Genomic DNA, 27,270 nt, shown 5'->3' with positions numbered 1-27,270 from the left:
GCAACGATAGTGCCTTGCGATGGGGAGCTAGGAACGACAGCAGAGGAGAACCCATCCCAGTCAACATTACACAGAACCGATCTGTGTGGGACATAGGCTGTGTGGCACATTGCCTGGGGAGACCTGGTGTCTCTGAGGCCACTGGGATCTCTACCTTGGGGACAGAGGGAGTACATACAGAGTCCTGTGGCATGAGGGCCACCAGTGTTTCCTTTGTCTTAGAGGACTTCTTTTTGTCCTTCTTGTCTCCTTCTCCTTAGAAGACTTGGGCTGAGAAGGTTTCCCTGAATTGGTTTCAGGTATAGAGGAGGAACAAGAAGTCCAACGGCCAGCAGCTAGCTGGTATCTGGCTGTGGACCAACGGGAACCATGGAAGGGGGGGGGGGGGGGGGGGGAGGGAGGAAGGGGGGGAGGGGGGGCATGTACTGCCACTAGTTCACTAGTTGAGAGGTCAGGTGATTCACTAACATAGGTTGTGTGGCACATTGCCTGGGGAGACCTGGTGTCTCGGAGGCCACTGGGATCTCTACCTTGGGGACAGAGGGGGTACATGCAGAGTCCTGTGGCATGAGGGCCACCAGTGTTTCCTTTGTCTTAGAGGACTTCTTTTTGTCCTTCTTGTCTCCTTCTCCTTAGAAGACTTGGGCTGAGAAGGTTTCCCTGAATTGGTTTCAGGTATAGAGGAGGAACAAGAAGTCCAAAGGCCAGCAGCTAGCTGGTGTCTGGCTGTGGACCAACGGGATCCATGGAAGGGGGGGGGGGGGAGGGAGGAAGGGGGGCATGTACTGCCACTAGTTCACTAGTTGAGAGGTCAGGTGATTCACTAACATAGGTTGTGTGGCACATTGCCTGGGGAGACCTGGTGTCTCGGAGGCCACTGGGATCTCTACCTTGGGGACAGAGGGAGTACATGCAGAGTCCTGTGGCATGAGGGCCACCAGAGTTTCCTTTGTCTTAGAGGACTTCTTTTTGTCCTTCTTGTCTCCTTCTCCTTAGAAGACTTGGGCTGAGAAGGTTTCCCTGAATTGGTTTCAGGTATAGAGGAGGAACAAGAAGTCCAATGACCAGCAGCCAGTTGGTATCTGGCTGTGGACCAACGGGAACCATGGAAGGAAGAGTCCAAGGGACCTCATCGTAACTAGAGAAGGCAGAGGAGGATGCAGTGCATCTGGTTGGCGCAAGCGGACCAGAGCCCCAGCAGGTGGGGATCCAATGCTTCCAAAGTGGGTGCTGTGGAAGCACCAGAAAGGCCCCAACCACCTGGGGAACAGGTACTGGCAGGCAGCTCTGGCCCACTGTACAATGTGTATCAGAGGTAGGCACCATCAACAGAGAAGGCAATGACGTTGCAACTGCAGCATAAGATTGCATCATTTGTCTGGGATTTAGACGCTCATACCTTTTCCTGGCCACTTGATATGGGAGCTTGTCCAGAGTCTTATAGTCTTGGATTTTCTTCTCAAGTCTTAAAAATGGAGCAATCTAGTATGCAGGGAGAGTGGAGCTTGTAGCAGTTTACACAGATGGGGGGAGGGCACAAGAAACATTCACATGTAGCAGACATCCACAATGCCTGCAGACAGGGGTAGCAGTGCAACATGAAGACATATGTCCGAACTTCATACAACAGAAACAACTCACATGAAGAGTAACATAGGGTTTCATGTCACACTGGCAGACTATCACCACCATCTTCTCAGGCAACCTATCACCCTCAAAAGTCAAGATGAAGGCCGCAGTAGCAACTATGTTTTCTTTCGGTCCCCTATGTACATGACAGATGAAGTGCACATCCCATCACTCTATGTTGGAACACAGCTTATCATCAGACTGCAGGAGAAGATCACAGTGAAAGATGATGCCCTGGACCATACTGAGAATCTTGTGGGGAGTGACAGTCATGGGAATGTCACCCAACTTTTCACAAGAGAGCAGCACCTGTGACTAGGAAGGAGATAAAGTGTTAATCATGAGGGAACTGCTCATCTTAGAGATGGCTGCAACTTCCAATATTTGTCTTGAATGTTTTCCATAAAAATAAAGGTTATATGGCCAAAAAGGTGTCCCCTTCAGTACTGGTACAGACGAGGTGTTGGGGGGAGGATTTTGCTCCTTACCATTTAGTCCTGCATTCCTTCCACGACATGGCAAGCTAAGGCAAGGCAAGGGAACGCACTGGAATCGTACCTTGTTGCATCATATGAGGCCTTTCCATTTGAAGTGACTGCTGGGACCGTGTGACAACCAGCGGGGAGAAAGTTTAAGTCGCTTTCTGTGCAAACTATCTGCCATGATGCCACCCACTCTGAATGGCGGCTCTCCCCATAGGTGCCACCCAGCCACAGCAATCCATTATCCATTGCTGGGAGCCCCCATGCCCCAGTCATGATGTGCACATATGCCTTGGCAGACATGGGGAGTGTGCAGTGCAGGCACCAACAACCAACAGTGCCAATCCCCTTATTGGTCAGGGGACTACCATCATGAAAGTACTTTATGACCTCCTCAACCCCCCCCCCCCCCCCCCCCCCCCCGGTCCCCCTCCCTCTCTCCCAATGGGATGATGACTGTGCTGGGTTTTGGGTGCACTATGACAACAAAAAGGAAGGGTGCCATGGTGGAAGGGCACAGAGATAAAGCATACACCACAGTCGGCAACCTTCCATGCACGACATGCACTACTGTATTATTTGGAGAAGAGAGCAGGTAAACCCGATAATGGGGGCCGTATAATCATTACTTCGAGGTGAAGATAGTGCTGAGAGTGAAGCTAGAAGTCACTATCAAAATTGTGAACGAAGTCTGTACCACTAGGACCACCCAGCAGCAAGTCAGAGGAGGTAAGAGATAGTCTAAATGTAGGTTTGCAGCACAAGTGCACCTTTGGGGCATCAGAAGTCCACTTCCTGGGTTACATCATCAATATAGCCCGCCACACGAATAGGCAGAAGTTATAACAAACTTCCTGCAACCTGTGAACTGTCCGTGAGTTGCAAGTTTCTCAGCATCACAGCTGTCTGTGCACTCTTGACCACACCACTGAACTAACTAATGAAGCTCACCGAAACAAAGTAACAGACTGCCAGGAACAAACAAAGCTGAGACAGCCTTCAGTAATATGAATACTGCTGTTCCTAAGGCTGTGCTGTTAGCACACCCTAGTTCGCAAATGCCCCTTGTCCTAATAGTTGATGCATCTGTGACCGCAATAGGTGCCGCATGTCAGCAACAAGTAGACCAGCACTGACAGCCATCAGCATTCTTCAGCCAGATGCTATCCCCATCACAGCAGAGCTGGTCAATGTATGATCACAAATCTTATGTGGCATAAACTTCATTCAGCCGAGGCTCAAAGGTCAACACTTTACACTTGTCGCTGACCACAAGCCTTTCCATCAGAAACTGAACAAAGCACCACCTCTTAAACTATATACGACAACTCAAGACTCATAATCCGAGTCGACGGACAACTGAATGCCCTCTCTTGTGTAGAAGCAATTACAGGTGAAGCTAATTACGAAGCACTCAGTTTGGCACAGTAATCCAACAACAACCTTCAAGCTTTACTGGCACAGCCATCTAGTCTGCAGATCTGCCATGTCCAAGTACCAGTCAAATGAGATATTGTACTGTGATGTCTCCACAGTGAAGCCACGACCATTAGTGACTATTAACTTCTGTCCCACAAATTTGGTTAAATTAACTTTTGTGTGACAAAACATCAACAAAGACTGCAAGATATTTGAGCAACAGAGTATGGCCTGTGAGTGGAATAAGATCACTCACCATGTCAGCGAAACCCTAACCAGCAATCTCACCATGAACATATAGACATCCTCAGACCTTTCCAACCATCTGAAGGTTACTTACAACCTAACGGCCATCTACCACTTTACTCTTGGCCTGAATTCTTTCTATAGTTGACATTACCACTGAAACAATGACGACCACTTTCTTTCATGGATGGATTTCAGAGTTCTCCTTTGCATTACCACTGACCACGGCAGGCAGTTTGAATCCTACCTGTTTAAGACATTCGCTGCCCTGTTAGGAATGAAACACCCAAACAATGGCTTATCACCCAGTAGTGAATGGTTTAGTTCAATGTCTTCATCAACAGTTAAATGCATCCCTTCAGTGACATGACTCGCTATGTTGGACACACACTGCCGATCATCCTCTTGGGCTTCTGTGTGTCCATCAAGGATGATCTAAAATCTGCTAAAGCAGGTCTTGTCTATGCCCAAACGATCCAACTGCCCGGTGAGTACCTTAGCACCAGGCTGGACACACTAATCGAGGCAACAGATTTTGTCAACAAACTACACACACAGATCCGGCAGCTCCATCCTGTTGCATGAAGAGATCAACAAACATGCTGCCCTTTCATCTTTGCTTAATTGTGCAAATGGTACCAAGCTTTTGTTCACTACTTTTCTGTCCATAAGCCTCTGCAGATGATGGACCGTATCCAGTCCTCAGCAAAAATGGTAAAATGTTTAAGACTGAAGTCACGGGAACCCCAACGACAATCTCTGTTGATGACCTTAAACCTGTGTTCAACACTGTGTACATTGGTATGAGCAAACTGCTTGACACACCAACCACAGACAAGTCAGAATCACCTGACACTCCACTGCCTGTCACAGACATGCCGTAATGGACACTGAACACCAACCCTGGTGGCTTGGCAGCAGCAAAATCTGTTGTCACAGGATCTGGACATCACGTCCACCTCAGTCGAAGATATCATCAGCACTTGGGGGGCAGTGGTATAGTGATCATGCATCACTGTGTGAAATATGTCCAAGACACGAAGTGCTTATGCAATGTGAGATTATTGCTAATGTTCCTTTATTCTTTGCTTTTACAATTATTACCTGTATTGATTTGCATTCTCAGACCGTTTTTCACTTTTAGACGCTGTGTTATTAAATGCTGCAATAAATGAGATTTACTTCAAACTAACAAAGTAATCCACAGTTGACTGTGGCCCCTGCAAATGGGACACGGTCTTAAGGTTCACTTGGATAAGAAATACAAAAAAGTTACTAAATTTGAATAAGAGGCTTCAAAACTTTATCTGTGATGGATGCCACCAATAAAATTGTGTGACATATCACATAGATTCTATCATTTTTATTTAAAAAGGCATATGGAGGCACTACTTTTAGAAGGGGGAATGATACCACCTTTGAGAAAGAAAGTACATAATGAAATCATCAGCATAATTTTAAATATAATAAGTATGCCAAAATGGGCGACACACACATTTCACAACAGTAAACTATTCAGCTACTTTGTAAGAACCTTACTTTTTACTACCTGCAGTAGGCAATTTGAATGGAGCTTTTATTCTGAAAAGCATGAGCAACAATAACTTGAGATAATCTTTGTTAATATGACATGAGAGCAGATACATATTAGTAAGGGAACTGTTGTCTTTTATCTCTGTGAAAGCAACCCTGTGGAAATATGCAGTGAGGCAATTAGCAGATCTGTCATTGTGATCTCAACAACATGGCTTTTTTAGCTCATATATACAAGCTTTAATGTCCCTGCAACACATGATTGGCACTTCAGAATCTGAAGAGCTGCAATGCCTTCCAGACCCAACGTATTTCTCATTTGCAACACCATTTTGTGTTTTTCCACCACCCTCACCACTTTCTATATACAACATCAGGTTTTTTCCCTTTCTTCAGCTTGTTCTTTATTCCTGATGAAGTATATTCTAGGTATGAATCCTCAAGGCCTTTCTATCTTTTGGATTCACTTGCCCTCCTCAAAGTGACCAGAAAGAAGATATTCTTCTTAATGTAACTTGCAAGTCTTTGTCTTTTGTTATAAATTTCCATAAATGAAATACATCAGGATAAACGTTTATCAAAGCTACAGTAGGGACACCTGTAGTTGCTAATTGCCAGCAGCAACCACCTGATGATATCAAGATGCTGTAATGACGAAATGTAGCATAATACAGTGGCAGACCTGAGAACTGAATATTCAGATTTAGAAAACTTCACTATCACCAAATATCATCAAAGAACAAATGTCATTCATTTGCACTCCAGAAAAAAAATGAATAATTTGTTCAGAGCTTACCTGCACAGAAAAACAAATCTGATGCTCGGTGGTAACTAATATACAGATGTTTGTGAAAGTGTGGTTCACAACACTTTGCTTGATGACTTATATACAAATTAAGCGTTCATTCATTCTATTTTATAGATGAGTGATCATAGTATGTAAATCATTGTATACGACAAGAAAATAGTGTGGACAGGCTTTGGGCATATAAAAACAAAGGCCAATAGCAATAAGTTACAAGTAACTAACATGATGTAAACACATACACAAAATTGCCAGTCATAAATTATCACTTTATATACGAGAAAAATGTGGAAATATTGAATGAAAGGTTGAAAAATGTTATTTTTCATGACTATATAAGGATTCCTGTAACACTGAAACAATATAAAGTGCTCAAGATTCAAAAGATGTGTCAGCGAAAGGGGTATAGGCGAAAGTTACTTTTGAGCTATTTCATACTTGGGGAGAAAGTATAAATTTAGTAAAGAATGTTCTGGCAGAACATAAATAATTTAGGAGTAAAGGAGACCACTTACCAAATAGCAGAAGTGCTGAGTTGTTGACAGACATGCATAAGAGAGAAAGGAAACTTGCTAGGTTTCTGAATAAATCCTTTGATGAGCTAGACACACACACACACACACACACACACACACACACACACACACACACACACACACAATGCCAAATTTTACATTTTGACAGGTAGACTAGGGTGGTCATGGGAGGGGGTTATTTCAGATGTGCGGGGGGGGGGGGGGGGAGGGGTAGAAGGAGAGCATGGTTGGAGGCAGAAAGACAGGTTAGAGATGGGTAGCTAATGGCTCAGAGAGATGCAGAAGGTTTGCTGGTTAGGAATGTGGTAGGGAGTATAAATGCAATACACAGTTACAGGAGCTGGTGAGGTGAGGGGCAGGATGAAAATGATGTGGACTGAGCAGGGGTGACAGGAGACAGGAATGGGAAACTGTTGGATACAGGATGTGGGTACAGTGGGTTAGTGAAGATTGAGACCAGGAGGGTTATGGGAGTGAAGAATGTGTTGCAAGGGTAACTTCCATCTGCGTAGTTCAGGAGATAAGGACCCACACCGCATGAGTTGCTTAGTAGCCACTGACCACATGCACATTGTACACAGCCGCATGTTGTGTCACTGGGGGATCAACTTTGTTCTTGGCTACAGTTTGGTGGTGCCATTCATTCTGGTGGACAGCTGGTTGGTTGTCATCAATAAAAGGTATGCAGCGATTGCAGCAGAGTTGTTATATCACACGGATGGCCCTGCCTCCGACAGGGTAGGATTAGCCAGTAACAGGACTAGAGCAGGAAGTGCTGGGTTGGTGTACTGGGCCAGCCTCACACTTGAGTCTTCCACAACCCACACAAACAACTAATTCCTTTTGAGGGAAGGTACATAAACAAATCCATGGCACAGCAATGAGCAACTGCATGGAACCTTCTATGCCAACCTTTTTTATGGGCAGTCAGACTCATTGATCATATCTTCATGACCTGAACTCGGGGCCAAAACACCCTAACCACCTCTCTGAAGGTCTCATCCACAGCTCTGTCCACATCAAAACCTATAACTACCAACGATATCTGTGTTTTAGCAGCTGTCCTTCACTGCACATCAAAAAATCACTAATATACAGCCCGGACATCTGTGGACAGCATACCTGCAGTAAAGAGAATTCCCTTGTCCATTATGATGATGGTCACTAAGAGGCCTTCACAGTTGGGTACTACCTTCCAAGCATAGTCTGCACACAGATTTCCCAAGCCATATCATCATACACCCCTAATCCTCCCACAACTTCCAAGAATCAGCAAGAAATGAGTGCCCCCTAGTCACTCAGTATCACCCTGGGCTGCAGCAACTGAACCATATACTTTGCCAAGGCTTGACTCATCATACCCAGAATTGAGGGACATCAAACCTAAGATCCTTCCCAATTCCCCCAACTGATACAACATACTGATCCATCCTTATGGCACACCCAATCCCAACCCTTTCCAGAGGGGTCGTATCTGTGTGGAAGACCCAAGTGTAAGACCTGCTCAATCCACCCCAGTACAACCTACTGCAGTCCTGTCACAGGCTTATTCTATCCCATCAGTGACAGGACCACCAGTGAAAGCAGCCATGTCATATACCAACTACAGTCCAATCACTGCACTGAGCAAGGTGGCGCAGTGGTTAGCCAGTAGAATCGCATTCAGAAGCACGATGGTTCAAATCTGTGTCTAGCCATCCAGTTTTAGATTTTGTGTGATTTCCCTAAATTTCTCCAGACAAATGCTGTGACAGTTCCTTTGAGATGGCATGGCCGATTTTCTTCCCTATCCTTGACACAATCCCAGCTTGTGTTCAGTCTCTAATGACCTCGATGTCAAAGGAATGTTAAACACAATCTTCCTTCCCTGCAATCACTGCAGACCTTTTTATGTCAGCAAGACAACCAACCAGCTGTCCTCCACAAAGAGCACAATACAGCAAATGTATGTTATTTAAAGCGAAATTACCGACAAATTTTTGGGGGGAAGCAGTCTCCACAGCAGTTTACCTCATTAACAGATCACCAACAAAAGCTTTGAACAACATAATGCCAGAGGAAGCTTTCTCAGGAAAGAAACCTGACCTCCGACCTCTAAGATTACTTGGCAATAAGGCATTTGTCCACTTACCAAAAACCATTAGGCACAAATTGGACAAGAAATGTGTTCAGTGCATACTTGTCGGATACTGTGAAGACAGCAAGGCATACTTGGTTGTTCCATCTAGTTCAACAAAGAATCATTAAACCCAGAGATGTGATATTTAGAGAAGAAATAATTCAAGAGAATAATAACAAGCCAGGAACATGTGATCATTTGCTGGAACCAAATCAAATATCTATTCTGTTCACAAATAAGGAGGAGAAAATTACGATTTAAGATGACTCAAGGGACAACAGATCAGATGACAGCATTTCAGCAGAAATAGAGCAGAAACAGGCTCAGTTGAAATAGAGGAAGAATCTGAACCGCCTCAACAAGTGCTCAGATCATCTTCCAGAATACCCATACTGAAGAAGATGGATGATTATGTGACCTATTGTACTAAAGAAGATTCATAAGAATCAGAGCCATCAACTTTGGAAGAAGCATTGCAATCCAAGTATTCAGATAAATGGTTTCAAGCAATAGAAGAAGAATTGAAGTCACATGCAGAAAATAAAACTTGGGAATCAGCTATCCTGCCTCAAGGCAAAAAAAAGCTAGGTGGGTCTTTAAGATAAAAAAGAGACTTACAAGGACAGACAATTTGCCATAAATCTCTACTTGTAGTTAAGGGATGTTCACAAGTTAAAGATTTAGCCTATGAAGAAACATACTAGTGATACAATACAATTCACTCAGATATTTGCTTAGTCTAGCTGCTAAATATGACTTGGACATTGATCATTATGATGTGGTGACAGCTTTTTGCAAGGTCATTTGAAAGGAGAAATTTATGTTAAAATTCCCACAGTTGACTATGTGACAAAATCAGTCAAATATGAAGGTATTAAAAGACTCAAGAAAGCAGTATATGGACTTAAAAAGGGAAGTCTCTGTTGGAATATCAAACTGGACAAAGTTCTACTAAGTTTAAATTTCAGCAAGTCCACCACTGATCCATGTGTTTATCACAGAAACCAAGGACGTGATATATCAATTGTAGCTGTTTACGTAGATGACATGATGATATTTTGTGACAATATGCAACAGAAAATTGCATTTAAAGAACAACTAAAGGAACAACTTAAACTAAAGGACCTGGGAGAAGTATCCAATTGTCTATGGATCTGAGTGACAAGAGATCGTAAGCTTGGACTTTTATGGCTGAATCAGACTCATTACATAAATTAGATTTTACGAAAGTATAACATAGAAGACTGTAATCCAGTATGAACTCCACTTGACCAGTATGAACTCCACTTGACCAGTATGAACTCCACTTGACAATAACCAAGTATTAACTCATGAAATGAGCCCAAAAACAGAGAGAGAAAGAGATGACATGAAGAAAGCCCATATAAAGAAGCCATAGGTAGCTTAATGTATGCACAACTAGGTACTAGACCAGATCTAGAATACACATTTGGAGTTGTGAGTTGGTTCAATAACAACCCTGGAATATCCCACTGGCAAGCTGTACAGTGAATCCTAAGGTGTACAAAGGGAACAATTTTACAAAGAAGATCATGACATCACAGGTTACACTGATGGTGACTGGGCTGGGGACATAGGAGATAGAAAATCAACCACTGGTTTTTTATCTCATATGTCCCCAGCCCAGTCACCATCAGTGTAACCTGTAATGTCATGATCTTCTTTGAAAAATTGTAGCTTGAAGTCTTTAGAATATCTCAACAGTCTTCTTAAGTAGGCAATATTCCTGGTTCCAATGGCTCCCAAAGTTAATAAAATCTTAATTACTCTTCCCAAATTCTAATGTAAGGGATTCATGGAAGCATATATATGGTACATATTTTCCTCATTCAAGGCTATAAGGAATGACCACGATTGCTCACGTGAATTCATAACTGTTGTTGGTGGCAGGCACTGTTAAGGCCACGCGAAGAATACACACGAGATAAACTGTTGGCCTGTCCGCTTTTTCTACAATTTGATGATTACTAATATGAGAGCCACATTTAAAAAAATAATTTAAGGGTTTAAAGTAACAACTTGCTGGGCACTGAGTTGTAGAAAGACACATGGGGAGCTGAGTAATGTACCAACTCTAAGCTGAAACGATCACTGATATAAAAAGTGATGAATAAAAAATATTCGGTAGAGAATCTTGACTGTCCCAGTCATGGAAGGTAAGTAAATTGAGATCGCGCCAAATGGTCTCATATGTCTTATGTAGGTTAAAAAAAAAGACTCCAATAAGGTATTGGGGTTTAGAAAATGCCTGTTGGATTATTGTTTCCAACATAACTAGACTGTGGATTGTCCCTCCCAGAAACTACACTAATAGGCGGACAAAAGGCCCTGCAATTCAAGAAGCTATCATATTATTGGGCTAGAAAACTTTCAGGCAGTTTTCAGACAACATGTTGGTGGAGCTAATCGGTCAGCAGATGTTAATGGAAACTGGGTTTTTGTCTGTTTTAAGGATTGGAACAATCATAGTATCTCAACATAGTGAAGAACATCTTCCAGCCAAATACAGTTGAAGACACTTAGTAGATGGAGTCTTTAAGTAACACTGAGATAATGGATCATCTAATTATAAATTGGTCAGGGTCGTCTGGGGCCATATCTTGTGAAAAGTCAAGAGCTTGAAGGAGTTTCAAATCAATGAAAGATTCATTACATAATCCAGCATGACAGGGGTTAAAGATAGGAAGTTGTCTCTTACAAATTCAAAATGTAGCAGAGTAACAAGACACCATTGTCGGTGCAAAAAACATCACTAAGAGTTCAGCAAGAACTGATCCACCACAGAGGAAGACACCCAGAACAGTTATTGATCTTTGGCAGCCCAGAAGACAATGGACCTCAGCCTACACGTGGGATGAAGAGGCAACGTCCTCCAGTGATCCTGAATAGCTTTTACAATGTCTTCAGGTACTATGATACCAGCCCAGCACAGTGGTTGCCTGTAGAATGAGGAATTGCAGTTTCAGCGGTGTGGTTGATTGTGTCCGAGATGTCTCCCATGACCCCATTGTGCAATCTGACAAGAGGGCTGAAGATGACGACAGAGGAATACAATTACCAGTTGGCTCTATGAAGAGCCCAACATGACAATTGGTCCATCAGCCAATGACAAGGAGTGACAGGATCATCACAAAGTGGTAGCTATCACAAGGATCTCACAAAGCAACCATTACAGTGAAGCAATGTGACTGTAGGGAAATAATGTACAATCAACAGCTGAAAAGGTGCTATGTGTAGCACTTAGGTGGGTAGGTGTCCTCTCACTGAGGGGAGACAGATCAAAATTGGAAAGAAGTTGGTTAATCAAAATGCCCCTATCAGACAACATGGTAGTTCCTCTCAGGGGGTGGTACGTACTGAAACCCTCAAGTAGTAGAAAAGAGAGGGAGAGTAATTAATGTGATTATCTCAAGGTATGTTGGCACCCTGCCTGGGTAGAGACAAGTGTTACAAATGCCATTTCCTGGGGTCATTCACAACTGCACTGCTTTTGTTTTCCCATGTGGTATAGAGAAGCATCCGCTCACTAATAACAATTGTTTGAACAAATATACAGAACCCACCAGATGCTCTCTTGGGGCCAGTGTGATTCTGACAAAATGCACGGTATCCTCATTGTTGGAAAATGATCAGTGGTGTGTGTTTCTTGGAGTACAACACATATGGAAGACCAGGAGGAAATTAGCAGTTGTGGTTCTGGCAGGTGACCATTAATACCCATTGCAGTTCCACTGAACTATTGTGTTAAGGGTACCCTATCTAGGCTTAACAGGACCCGGAGGACAGGTCGCACCACAGGGTCACTGTCTGCTTCTGATGGCAGGCAGACCAACAACAAACATCAATTCAAGAGTCTGATGATACGGGGGAATCTGGAGCCTCCATGATCACTGGAGTAGCCTTCTCCTGTGGTTTCTTTTCTCCTTCACTTATTTTAATGGGTTTATCCACCATGGGTGTAAAACTAAAGAGGAATGGGAAGCCCTTGGAACCACAGTTTGTAGGTTCTTCAGCTGCTGGCTGATGCTGGGTCAATGGTCTCCAGATTTTAGTGGAGAGAGCCCTGTCACCAGAAGATGTCAGATGATGATTCTGCTTCTATGGTTGGTTGCAGGGTGATGAGGTTCCCAAAGATAGTGCTGCAGGAACCATGAGTGGGGAGGACATATAGCTCTCGTGGGCTAATGGACTTGTGCAACTACCGGACATTGACGTCAAGGGAGTAAGCACACCAGGTACTGCTGATTATCTGACTGCAGTAGTGGCAAAGATAGATATCATTGAGACAGGAACTATACCATCATATTTTTTTCTGAGCTTTAAAATATGAAGGATGATCAGAGACCTTCAGTTCCTTAATTTTATGTTCTTTAGTTATGGTAGTACCCTTTGGGTCTTGGGGAGGGAATTCGTTTCCACAACTGACACTGGCAGGTGGTAACGTGAAATGGTTGACCACAGTTCTCACAAATCAGATCATATGAAAACTGGGAAGACAAATGCCTGAAGTGTTTCTCTTTAAAGCAACACATCAGGTTTGGGAAGTATGGTTTCTTATCACAGCAATGAACCATGATTCTGACCACCTCTGGAAGTCAATCACCTCTGAAAGCAAGGATAATGCGCCAGGATCAACCTTGTTGTCTGGTCGGCAAAAATGTTGATGATGTACAAAGTGGATTCGATGCTTTCCCAAGTGTCTGCGTAGTTCTTCATACATCTGCAGAGTTAAGTCCCAGAGAAAAAGTGTATCCTGTATTATGTTAGAATGTTATAGGAAGTTACAGTGAAATGTATGCCACCAAGGGTTTTTTGGTAATGGGTAGGCTTTGTAGTTTTAATTAAGATGGAATCACAACACAATTTACTAAGGGAAGAAATTTACCCAAATACGTTTTCAATATTCTCCATGAAGACCATGGGCATCTCCCCACCAGAGCAATAGCTACCTGAGTAGATGACTGTTGCATGGAGGCTGTGTCCCAAAATGGACAATCACCTACTCCTCAGCATGTGGGGGAGACAGCAGCTCAGGCATCAATACAACAGAGACAGCAACTCAGGCATCAATACAGCAGAGACAGCAACTCAGGCATCAACAGAGCAGAGACGGCAGTCCAGCGAACAATAGAGCATTTGCTGGAATAGTATATGACGACCCACCACTTGAAATGGCTAACATGCTCCATATTGGACAGCCTTCCTAACATGCTCTGCACTTCTGTAAAATTTTTGGAAAGGTAGACATGTGGGAACTAAATATATGTTAACCAAAATAGGTGGTGAAAAATAATAAAAAGTGGCAAAAGTAATAATAGACATTCCGGCAAGCCTTCCTAGAGAAAGTCTGGGGAATGATATAGTCAGACACAATGATTACAACACAGAAAAGGAAGAAGTATGGCAATGGTTTGGGGCCCAATGTTTGCCATACATGTACTATCAGAAGAGTTATGCGCCCACTGGAGGTGCTAGTTCCTTGGGGTGTTCGGAGGTTTATGTTCAATTATGGAAAGCATATGGGAAATCTGCTTCTAGGCTAGGCTCGTAGGGGGGGTTAAGCCTGTCAGTAAGGCTTTCAGCATTCAGGGCAAGGGATTGCTTGTCACAGTTGATGTATGTGCCAGAGCAAAGCTCACCAGTGCTACATTCCCATCCTGTGCACTCGCTACCTTCCCTCCCAGCCATCAGCCACCTTTCCCTCCTCCTCAACCTCCCATACCCCATCTCCTTTCTCCCTTCAGCCAGTCTACCCGACAACCTTCACTCTTCTAATAACTGTGGGTCAACTGTAACACCACTTAGCAATAGTAGTGACTGTGTTAACAGCAGATATGCTTGCAGAAGTATGATATGATTTTTATTATTGTCTAGGGTAAATTAAACCTTTGATCCTAAATGTAATTTTAAAAAGAATCCCAAGGCTGTATGTATACACCTGTAAGAGATATACCCTTGTAATATCAAATAATTCATTTGAATATAAAAACTTTGTAATCCTGTGAATAAGTTGAATTATTGTAAGGGCCAGCCAAAACAACTTAGAGGATGGACAACTGTACACAATACATGTGTCTCCAGCTTTTTAAGTGATGCATTAATGGTGCATGTGGAGAAAATGCACCAGAGTCCTGTGTCTGCTTAAATGCATACAATAAAATACACCATTTCATGGGGGATGGGAAAGGTGCAGTTCTCATTATAATGAAATATGATTCTAAAGAACTTCATAGAGTGTAAATGTTAATATTTTTCTGTATGTGATTGAGCAACACTGCTCAGGAAAAAAAAAATTGTATAGTCACTTTTAGCATTATAAGCTTATCAATGATGGAAAACTGAACTGAAGCCTGAACACACAAAAAGTGACTCAGAGGCTCCCTGTTTTTGAGAACCCAGACAAGGCATAACTTCACTATTCAATGCAATATCTTTTCTGTACAGTTATTGATGCCAACATCGATAACTCTTATGCCTAATTTATGATTCCTGTGTTTAAATGTAGAAATGTGTCTTCAATATTAAGCCAAAAGTATTGGGAAGCATTTATTCTACATTCCTTGTGATGTGCTGTAGACAATGGAGAATACACTTTCCCTTGGAAAACTGCATCCCCTGTAAAACTGAGGTCCCTACTGTTTATCTCAGTAACAACAATGACATGGTGGGGAGCTGGATGCTGGCTGATAGGTGGCAATAATTGAAATGAAATTTCCAGCTGTGATTTGTGAATGTTCCCTGTGTTTGTTTGGAGTCTCCTCTTCCTCTTAATTTCCACTGGCATTAGTCACATTCATTGCTTTCTTGGTTATTTCTTGTTGGGATTCTGTTCACATATTAAGAAAACCAGGGCAAGTCACAAATGCCCCCCAAATGTTTTCATTCAACAGCTACTGAGCTACAGGGTTATTTGCAAAGCCTATTTAATTTATTTTTCTGCTTTCACCTGTAGCACATAAATCATAGAACATGACACTATTATTCCGTGACACAGAGCCCTTGATATATGTGAAGAAACAAGTTTCTCAAATTTACTACCACTTTTTTATGTAGATATCTGAAAAAGAGTAAAATTTCTGAAAATGACAGCTACATTTTTGAGCTATGTCCCCAATATGTCTATGAGCTTGAGCTCAGAGATTTCTTTTCACACATTTGATATCTGCAGTTCTCAGATTCCAATTCTCTATCTACCAATGAAGAGCTATCAGTTTTCCCCTTTACCACTGAACCAAAAGTTTTGATTTCCAGTCAATTCTTCACACGATTTTGTTCATTTTGCTTGATTTTAAGTTTTCTTTTCCTGTCTCTCGAGTTTCAATCAGAAATTTCAAATTCTTTAATCCAGAGCCTTCTACTGCATTTATGATATAATCACATTCCAAATGTAGCACATGCTTTCAGTATACTCAAAGATGCAGGTGTATCAAATCTCTACAACTATTCACCTTTTTTGTTATAATGACTATAGTTTATTTGTTGTATTTTTCTCCTTACTTGTAAACTCCAAACTAATTAGAATAGAATCCAATTACGACAGTTTCTCCATAATTAATCAGGCCCAAATAAAATTGTTCTGGCAGCATTCATAAGAGGTGACACTGCTCTATAACACACTGGTGTGCACAACTTAAGGACAGAAGTAACTTTCGCACGATGTGTCACTGAAAAGTAAGATATCTCGATGAAACTTCGACCATATGTAGAAAGAATAAACTGCTACAGCATAATACAGAAAGTAACTAAAAGAAATACACAATGAGATAAAAAGAAATGACACTTTTATTCAAAGACCATAAATACAACTAAGTCATTGTAATCTATGATGGTTCCCTGGGCACTACAAATGGTGGGTCAGGTTCTTAATAGGGTGCATGATCACCATGGATGACACTGCAAGCTCTGCAGCATGCTCCCATGCTGGCCACTAGGTTGGTAAAGAGTTCTTGTAGTAGGGCATTCCATTCCTCCACCAGTGAGGTTGACTACTGCTGGATGGTCATTGGTGCATGTGGATGTGGATGTGTTGCAATACACCTCTGAACCACACCCCACAGAAGTTCAATGTGATTCATGTCAGGGGAAAGGGCACACTAGTCCCGTCCTCTCATTCTATTCACCTGTGCAGTTCAATGCAGTCCACAATGTCATCCATAAAAATGAAGACAGAGCTGAATGCAACTCCCAAACAGATGCATATAGGTAAGGAGTACATTGCCAAAATAACAATGACCAGTGACTGTACCATGTTCAAAGATTTAGAGGCCAGCACTCCCTCGCAACATTATGCCTCCCAACAGCATAATACCTAGACCACAAGAATGATCATGTTTGACAATGTTCCTGGGTGTATTACACATCCCCACCTCTTGCCACATGAGGGTATGTTTGGCATTCTCAAATGTGATCATTTTGGTATCAGGTGTTAAGGTGTGGGGAGGTATAATGTTGCATGGCCATGCTGACCTACAAATCTTTGAACATGGTGCATCCGTCAAAGTTGTTGTGACCCTATACTCCTTCCCCATGTGAATCTTTTCAGGGATGCGTTTGGCCCAGACTTCATTTTTATGTATGAGAATGTGTGACAGCATCTAACAGTGCAGGTAGAGGAGCTCGTGAGATGAGAAGGTATACAGCAAATGGACTGGCCTGCCCATTACCCTGATTTAAATACCATTGAGTATATGTGGGATGTGTTGGGGAGATGAATTGCACCACATACACGTACACCAACAACCATTGAGCAATAGTCAACCAGGAATTTAATATCCTGCTGCAAGAATTCCTTAACAACCTTGTGGGCAGGATGGGAACCCATGTACAGACATCTGTGGTGATCACATACCCTACTGAGAACTATGTCTCCACCATTTGTAACAACCAGAGGCTCGTGAATTGCGATGAGTTCACGGTAACTACAGTCTTTGGATTAATGTGAAATGTCTGTCTGTCTCCTTTTGTATTTTTTTTAGTACTATACTGTGCTATAGTGTATGGTCAATGATTCACTGTGCAATGCTACTTGACAGTAACGTATCGTCATATGGAAGTTACTTTTATCCTCAAGTTTTGCATACAAGCTTAAATATACTAGAGGGTATATCTTAGAAAATTTGACACCGATAGCAATAATTCAATTAAGTATATGTAACTGTAGCAACTTCAAAATAAACATTGTGAAACTAAGTATTACAACGTGCATTACTTTAAAACATAACGCTATGCATGAATACTGCCTACAAATAATTCACTACTTCAAGGTTTTATCATCTGTGCAAACATATTCATTCATACTCACAACTGATCAAAATGTTTCCACTAAAGCCACCCGTGGCTTTTGATAAACAGCTGCATGAAAAGAAACAATATAATTTTAAACACAGTCATTAACACTTTGAAACTGAAGCTCATTATTAATGGAAAGTGAAAACATAAGAAACATTGCATGAAACAAAGTGAATATAGTCCACCCCATATTCAAAGTGAATGAGAGAGAGTGAAGCTATTAATTTTTCTGAATAAACGTAATAGGAAAACAAAATACTTCAAGATTTAATGGAGCGTTTCTTCACAAATAAGTTGGGAAACAGATGCAATACTACATTTGATTCGGTGGAATATGGCATGAACCAGTCCACCGGCGCGCGCTCGCGCACGCGCACGCACACGCACACAGAGAGAGAGAGAGAGAGAGAGAGAGAGAGAGAGAGAGAGCGTGCTTCTTACACATCTATGAAATGTACTTGCTGAGAAACACGTGGAATAAAAAACTAATAATGTTTAAGTATTCACTGCAAACGTCACAACTTATCTGCTAAAGACATATGCAAACACCTACCTTTTTTACAGCACTTTCTAACAACAATATGTACACATTCAGCAAAAATTTAAAAGACATAAAGGATAAACAAAATTGCACTAATGGGAGATGTATTTAAGAACTGAAATAAATGTCTAATTAAAACTGTGATCAACAAGCACACGAACAAGATTTGGAATATTGTTAAGTTTTTGAATGATATCATGTTTCAGAGCTAACTAATACAGAATAGCATGCCTGTGATGGAAATGGAATTTGATGTGCTGTGTAGGTGTATAGGACAGGTCTTCCATCTGGGTCTTTACAGGGGTACGAAGCATACACCACGCACTTTTAGTATATGTTGATCGAGTACAGACTAAGATGTAGTGTGCACTGGGATGAGAAGTATGGCGGATAGCATGTTCCTCATTTATGAGCACAATGGTAGGTAGGTGAAAACCTGGTGAAGGAAACTGTTCAGTTGTTCCAGTCTGGGAAGATAGGAAGGGGTATTCCTTTGCAACCGATTCCCAGGAGGGTCAGAAAATTAGTGGCATTTGTGAATATAGCACAGTAAATGTTTTTGTGGACTAGGTGGGGGTAATTCCTATATGTACAATCTCAGTAGGAACTTCAGCATACTGGGCAAGGGATTGTTTGTCCATGTGTGTCCACAATGTACAGAAGATATTTTTTGGTGTGAAAGACATGGCAGCTACCAAAATATAGGTACTGTTGCTGCGTAGTGGGCTAGATGTAGATTGTGTGGATCAATCGGTGAAATGGAGGTCACCATCCAGGAATATGAAATGCTGGGCTGAGATAGAGCATGTGGAGTGGATGGAGCAGAAGGTACTATCCAGCAGCAACAAGGTCATGGACATGGGAGATGTAGGTTTATAGGTAAGTGGCATCTACGGTAATGAGTAGGGATACAGCTGATAATGGCAAGGGGATGGCTGACTGATAATGAAGGAAGTGAATTTTTTATCTTTCATATGGGAATTTAGGCTGGAGGCTATGGTTTGGAGGTCCAATGCACTGCCCAGGACAGAAGCATTGTACCCGATATGTCTCCATATAGAATAAATTCTGTGTGCAAGTGTGAAAGAGTATTCTAAATGTTTGTGTAGTGTGAGCTGGAACATAGGAGCCAGCCTGGTGTTCACCTAGTTCAATCTGAGATACCACTTAAAACCACATTCAGGCTAGCTAGCTTATCAAACCCTCATCATTAATCTGCTAGGCAGATTTGACCTGGGGCTGGTGCACCTCACAATCCCAGAAGCAACTGTGTTAACATGTGTGGCAACCAGAGCAGGTACAAGATAGTGTCCAGGATGGTTATATTTAAGGATTATGGAAAGCATGCAGAGGACGGGTGTTTGGTTATAGCTGGGATGAGTATGTAAAAGTATCCGTGGGGGAGTTTCTGGGTTGGACCTATGGTTTTGAGGAAGGGTTGGAGGTTATATTGGATTTCAGAGACAGAACCCCACCCACAGTCTTTATCACCCTTCCCAAGTTGGTGTTTCACTACCAATCCAGTCTACAAAATGTCCTAAACCATCATTATGCCACATGGGTCATTACAAAATGTCCTAAACCATCATTATGCCACATGGGTCATTTACTTGTGGAAGACACAGATGAAAGACCTGTCTTATGCACCCCCACGCACATCAATTTCCATTCTTGTGTTAGGCATGTCCCATCAAAGGCCGTTCCAGCACATTTGCCCAGACGGGTGGGCAAGTAGTTGACAAGTGGGTCATTTTGCAGCTGGCTGTAGCATATGTGATCTTACTCCACTGGCCAAGCATAGGTAGCCAACAATACACGCATGGGCAAGATGTGTACAATCGAGCCAACTGGTGGTTACCCCTCACCATCTGCCCCTGCCGTGGGCATGCTGAAGGATGGGAAGGGGTGCCCTTACTGCATGGGGCAGCTTTGGAACATACTGTCCAATCAGATCAAATGTAGAACCACCAGTCTAAGCAGCCATATCGTACACCAGTTTTGCAGTAACATGCATACAGATTTTTATGTAAGCATGACCCCCCACTCAGCTGTCCATCTATATGAAAGGCCACTGCTAAACTGTAGCCAAGAGCAGGATTGATGAGTACTTCTCCATCTCAAGCATCTGGATCCCTCCTGCCTCCTCTCAATATTGGCCTCTCTTAACATTGTACTTTGTGATGGAATTGTACTTACAACAAATTCTTGGGTCCTGCACTCCTCTTGACCTCAATCTCTGCTAGCCCCTGTCCCATATCCACTTCCACCCCTGTTGTCCTGCCCTTCCCGCACTTCACTCATCTTATACTTACACCCTCCTCTTTGCAGTCTCTCTCTCTCTCTCTCTCTCTCTCTCTCTCTCTCTCTCTCTCTCTCTCCCTTAGTTTTATCACCCTCTCCCAGCCCACTCCACCATGTCACTGACCATCAGTGTTAACTCAACAGTATCACATTCTTACCCTTTGTGTTTGCTACCTCTCACACCCAACCGTCAGCTATCTTTCCTTCAACTCTTGGCTGGGGGAATGTAACAATGCAGGTGTGAACATGTTCTATACTACTCTGTTTCCCTGAGGGATAACATTGTAAAGCTTAACAATATTTTCAGTCTGGTTTGTGTGCCTATGTACCATCCAATACCCCAACAACACAGCCTGTTGTCACCTCTACTCCTTCCATTATTGATATTACATTACAGGCTTTCCATTACAAACTTAAAATATTTTTAGATGTATCAGTATCAAGAGAATTATTAACAAAGGTATAACATATAATTAAGCTACAACAGAAAAAATCTGAGGAGGATGGCTGCAGAATAAAATTAGTTTGATAAATACACTACACTGGTCTTGGTGTGATGTAAGGTTAATTACAAACATGAGAGTCCAATTTTCCAACAAAGATAAAGGACAATATAAATACAAGATCGACTGCAAATTATTTTTATCTGTCTTCTGCGTGGATGGCCACAATGCTAGAATATGGTGTCTTGTATCGTGTCCCATGTGACTTCAGAAACATATTATACCACTGTCTACACTAATGAAGATAGTAACATGTTAGAATAGCACTGTTTCGTATGGGTAGCTTACTTTCCAGGCCCACATTTTACTTATCACAATTTTTTCATTGGGTGTCATAAACTCTAATTTATTGTAAAATGAGAGATTTTAATCATTTTCTACATACATGTTTTTAACTGTTTGTGATGACACTCAAATTTATCCCGTGTTTCAAATTTTCTGATATACTTTTGTTCTGCCACTTTCATGTCAGTGTCGAGGGAGGGAGGGAGGGAGGGAGGGAGGGAGGGAGGGAGGGAGGGAGGGAGGGAGGGAGGGAGGACTAGCTCCTCCTGCACTGAGAATGATGTGGGTGAGATTGTGATGGCGGTGGTGGTGGTGGTGATGGTTTAAAGTGACTAAACTACTTGATTATCAGTCATTTAATTCACAGGAAAAGATGGAAAATGGGAGAAGGATAATTGTCAGCTTCAAGGTCTGTGGCCAAGCCACTAAGGGGCGAAAATGTGCATGGCAGGGAGCATAAAATTAGTTTTATGACATGTTAGTATCTGAGGCCAGTGATGTACATCTTGCTAAACAGTGTGCACCATAATGTCAAATGAAATTAATTATGAAAATCACCCATGGACTTTTAATGGAAGACTGAAAGTTGCTGAGTGAGCACAGGAGAGATGCATGTTGGAAATTACTAGGAGAGCATGGAAAACAAACTAATGGAATGGAAGATGTGATCAAGATTGTAATGAAACAAACAGTCCGTGTGACATGTAGCTGGGTTAAATAATGTCAAACTGATCAAGGAAGTTCAGTGCTCTGTATTCCAGAGAGAGAGAGAGAGAGAGAGAGAGAGAGAGAGAGAGAGAGAGGGGAAAAAAACCCACAGATGTTCTTGGTACGTAGGTGACATTAGAAAATGTGAATTAGCAACACAGATATCTTTGTATATCGTTAAAGATTGTAATGTATGGGAAAGTATAAATGACTGCAGTGGATGTCAAATGGGTGAACTGTATAACTTCTACTGTTTAGCCTATAAAGCAGCTGATAAACATTTTTTTGTGGCAGTTAAGGTGCCATGGCTATATGTTTTGTGTAAGTAAAATTTCTGAGAACGCGTGCAGGACTGCCATTATCTGTAATTATTTGTCAGTCATTCTTATGATTGGTACACAGAGAATGGTAGCACGGATTTTCACATGTTTGTTTGACCAGTGGGAGAGTGCTAAAGAGATGCTAGAGGAACTGAACTGCAAACTGTTGAAGACAGATGTAAGCAACTCTAAGAAAGTGTTCTAACAATAGTCTACTAACAATGTTTCAAGAACTGGCTTTAATTGATGACTAAGAATATACTACAGTCTCCTACTTATCACTCACATAGGGAGTGTGAGGACAATGTTACAGCACGCACAGAAGCACTCAATCAATCATTCTTCCTGTGCTCCATACATGAGTGGAAGGGGAAGAAATCCTAATAATTGGTACAATGGGACATACCCTCTGCCATGCACTTCATGGTAGATTGCGGAGTATAGATGTAGATATCTTGTCCAGAGGGAAACTTTTAGGGCATTACTCGGTTTTTACAATAATATGACATGTCTGTGTAGCAAAAATTTCATAGCCTAAGACATTTAAAATTCAGGATCACAGAACTATACATTCCTATTATTTGCTGTTTTTGTTGTGATTAAATTCTCTTTACAAGTACAATTTCTTGAAGATCTTGTGCTTTACATTGACAATTTATAAATAGATAAAAAATCTGTTGTTTTACTTTCATGAACTTCAGAAATCTGTGAGTCATTTGAAGAATTAATCCAGAAATTTTACACTGTAAGTCCAGACATCTTACAACCTGTAAATAAATTGTCTTGGATAGAAATGAATATAGAACCTTACATCTGTATCATTACCTATGCCAAAATTGCAACAATATTTGACTCATTTGTTTTAATTTTTAAATAACATTGAAAAGACAAATTTATGGAACAGCAACATATATTTCTGCAATTCATACATAATTTATTACACAATGTAACTTTTTCACTGGCATTTCATAAGTGACAAAGAGTGCTCAGCTAGACATTCTTACACAAACAATAAAAACAAATGTTTTTCTTCCTTTCTTTCAAGAAAATAATCCATGAATTTAACTATCTTACAGAAAATAAATCTTATTTACACAAAAATTTAATGTTAAAGATATACAATATGTAAATTATTTCTGGACGGAATGTATGTAATAAAAAAGATTAGGTACAAAAACTAAAAGTAATAACAAGGCAGGTTAAGTACAATGTTTGTACAAGAAAAAGTGAACTATTAGGCTTTTTCTGCACTTGTATTAAAAGTAAATATTAATCCAGTAAATAGAGGTAAACAGATACTCCTGAACTTTTTTCTACAACACGTGTGTAAGTAACAGATTCCTGAGAGTTGTTAAAGATTGAGGGGATGGGCTGCTTTTATGATTCTAATGCTTTCAAATGAGTTTTAGAGATTTGCTAATAGCAACGTGAATGTCGTTGCACAGAAAGTGAATAAAATATAAACTAATATTATTTTCCATGTTATCAAACTTGAATACTGCAGAAATGTAGTCATAAAATTATGTGAATGATACCACATGGTACACCATACAAAAATATGGGTATTAGATCATTTTTCTTCTTTGAATACAGCAAGGAAAAGTTTGGAAGAAAACCCATTATGTAAATCAGCCTTTTGCTTTTTCTGCAATGCCCATATACCAAAAAAGATGCGGAGGAAAAGAAAATAATGTTGTGCATTTGCATTTCTGAATTTGGTCTGGAAGTTTGCACTAGTTAAAAATATCAAATTGTACAATAAATATATGAGTCTCAGAAAAAATTAACATGAAATTAAACAGTATACACAGGTTTTAGAAAAAGAAAAAAAAAAAAAAAAAAAAAAAAAAAAAAAAAAAAAAAAAAAAAAAAAAAGAGCCATGCAATGGCCTTATATTTTCAACAAAAGTAACTATAAAACAAGTGATCTATTTTAAAATATACAATGGCGTATGAGCTACCAATTGTGGCACTGCAATTTTCACAGGCAGCATTAGTAATACTGTGGATGTGTCAAAGATGAAGCAGAACTAAGTTACGCTTAGAGCAGCCTGCAATGAAGCTGATACTATGCACCAAAGATAATATGTTGAACTACCTCTTAGAAGTAAACAGCAATTTATGAGAAATACAAACTGAACAATATCATACTAATGTCAGGTACTTGCTTGCTCACCCATATTTCTCTTGTTATGACACACACAAATTGATGTTGGCACTTATACTCTTATTAGGTTCTTCATCCGGTAATCAGTTATACGCACTCAAAATATTCTCGCATAAGAATGGCTGTCCTCCTCAAATTCCAGTCTTTTATTGCTCTACTCCATGTTTTACTCTTATATTGTTGTACATACACACTGTAGAACCTCCACATGCGAATGAAGTCTTTTCCATTACAAACTAGATCAATTTATCCATAATAATTCAGACTGCAATGTGTTTTGCATTATTGTATCTTTCTGCACCATCGGTTAAAACAACTGTGCTTGGGAGTTGAGAAAAGCAAGCAATGTTGTATTAGTGAGGAAAGATAATAGTTAAGGAATTATAATGCAGAAGGATCCTTCTTAATATCTTATCCTCTTTTCAAATACACCCCCCCCCCTCCCCAAAACCTGAGATAGTAAATGAAGTGCAGAAATCCATGAACCACTCAAAGAATTAATCCAGAAATCTTATTCTGTAAAGTCGCTGGTTAACACAATAAACCAACTTACGGTCAATTTGAGGAAACACTCTTGTCTTGTCTTGACAATGTTAGGTGTGTACAAGCTACACTCATCATCTGTATGTATAAGTAAAAAAAGTTGATATTATGTATCTTAAGACAAGTGACATTTGAAATAATACAATTATCAATCACGTTGCTTCAGATACATATAAAAATTACATGATGTGGAAGCATTTGTCTTGTTTCCCTTCTACAATACACATGCAGATGCTACAGACAATTGACAGGCATTAAAAACAACAAAAATAAAATAATACTTCTGAGCTCTGATACCCAAAGTGTGATTGCTTTCTACCTAACGCATCTACACATGTATATTAAATATATTTATGACTGAAATGTTATTAAAACTCAGTAAACAAGAGATTACCATCTGTTGTATCAGTGAAGTACATATTGGACTGTATACAGGAAATGCTTAGAGGGCATCTTTACAAATTTTGTCCTGCAGATAACATTAAGTCTTACTTTGTAAACAAATGAGAGAAATAAAATGTACTCTACCCCATTATTATGGCACAACCACATCAAGTCACTCCTGTGCAATCTCAATGTTGAAGTAAGCTTATGTTATGTACACTGAACAATATTTGAAATTTACAATTTTCTTTAAGGTGAATAGTTATCAGTTATTCTCAAAGGAACACTTGTCTTACTATTATACAACTTTTTCATGATACTGAAACCTCTCAACATGAAACACTACTTTTTCAAATAACTATTAAACATAAAACTGCTTAAAAAAGAGGACTATTAAGTACATATTGATACTAAACACAGTAGCACAACATCTAACAATTACAGCTTTCAATAACTTTCATATTAGACATTGCCTGTTATGGAGTTAGATTATAATGGAAACCACAAAGTTTCAAGTAGTGGTAATTAATACTGAATGAAAGGACAGTCCCAATACTGAAAAACAAGAATTCCCCCAGAAAGAAACACAAACCAGAAGGAAAGCCCTTGGTGCTGTTCATCACATGAACCGAAATACTTCCTACATACAAAGCAAATACACAGAAATAAAAATGCTCTGCAATTGTTAATTTATCACGTACCATCAATCTCACAACACCAGAGTAACATGCAAGCATATATCCTACACAGAATCAGTAAACATAACAATCACCTTACTTTTCAAAACCAAAGTTAGGCATGAAACATAAGTCTCTAATCGAACACTTGCCTCGTGGTTTATATTTGAGGTGCTCCTCTATGAATTGACAAGGGCACCGAGAGGTAATGCAATGTCGAGGAGGTGCAGAGGGGAAGCCCCCATGCCCTGCTCCATCCACTGACAGCTCAAGATGTTTGCGTACAAATTCTTTAGCCCATCGGTGTGAGTAGCGAAGGAAAACCATCTCAGCACGTTCCTGTGCAAAACAGATAAAACCCACCACCTCAGCTACTAAAAAATGCTGTAACAGGTATTATTGTTAGTATTTTGTAAGTAAAAACAGACTGAAAATGTGTGTTACTGACACACAAAAATAGAAGTGACAAAGCATGTGCGGTAGTGATCACAGTATAAGTTATTAGGTTTTAAAATTTTATGATTATGTGGATATCTAATAGCTTCTCATATTAAAGTTTGTAGCCTTTTCTTTTTTCCTTCCTACACGCAATTCACGAAAAATGTAGTTTAGGAAACTAAAACTAATCTTTGATGATAACTGAAATGTTTGCTGTGCACTCATTACCATCAGGGGAAGAAATTTTACCAGCCTATTAAACTACAGATTTTTACACTAACACACGTGGTCTATTTTATTGATAAGCAAATGGATTAATACCTTT

General features: G+C 40.7%; 1 protein-coding gene and 1 long non-coding RNA gene across 5 annotated transcripts in view; one reads left to right on the top strand and one right to left on the bottom strand.

Annotated features, from left to right (window-relative positions):
• The window catches only part of LOC126190674 (transmembrane protein 268), a 106,882-nt gene that overhangs the window by 29,387 nt on the left and 50,225 nt on the right, over positions 1-27,270 (bottom strand). Inside the window, exons 6-7 of one of the 4 annotated variants that reach the window (XM_049931127.1) lie at positions 26,660-26,846; positions 18,092-18,141 (exon numbers count right to left, since the gene is read on the bottom strand). The exons of 1 other annotated variant lie outside the window; for it this stretch is intronic. In XM_049931127.1, the coding sequence (XP_049787084.1) occupies positions 18,098-18,141; positions 26,660-26,846 (231 nt within the window). In that variant the 3' untranslated portion in view covers positions 18,092-18,097. Of the gene's footprint in view, positions 1-18,091; positions 18,142-26,659; positions 26,847-27,270 lie in introns of those variants that run through there. 2 more of the 4 variants (XM_049931125.1, XR_007538267.1) reach the window with 2 other exon arrangements.
• On the top strand, positions 23,640-25,456 carry LOC126190676 (uncharacterized). Its single transcript, XR_007538268.1, has 2 exons — positions 23,640-24,547; positions 24,646-25,456. It is a non-coding gene; the product is annotated as an uncharacterized LOC126190676 (long non-coding RNA).

Source organism: Schistocerca cancellata, chromosome 6 (genome assembly GCF_023864275.1).
Source record: "Schistocerca cancellata isolate TAMUIC-IGC-003103 chromosome 6, iqSchCanc2.1, whole genome shotgun sequence".
In the NCBI taxonomy this organism is placed as follows: domain Eukaryota; kingdom Metazoa; phylum Arthropoda; class Insecta; order Orthoptera; family Acrididae; genus Schistocerca; species Schistocerca cancellata.
This window is presented reverse-complemented; position numbering and strand designations above follow the sequence as displayed.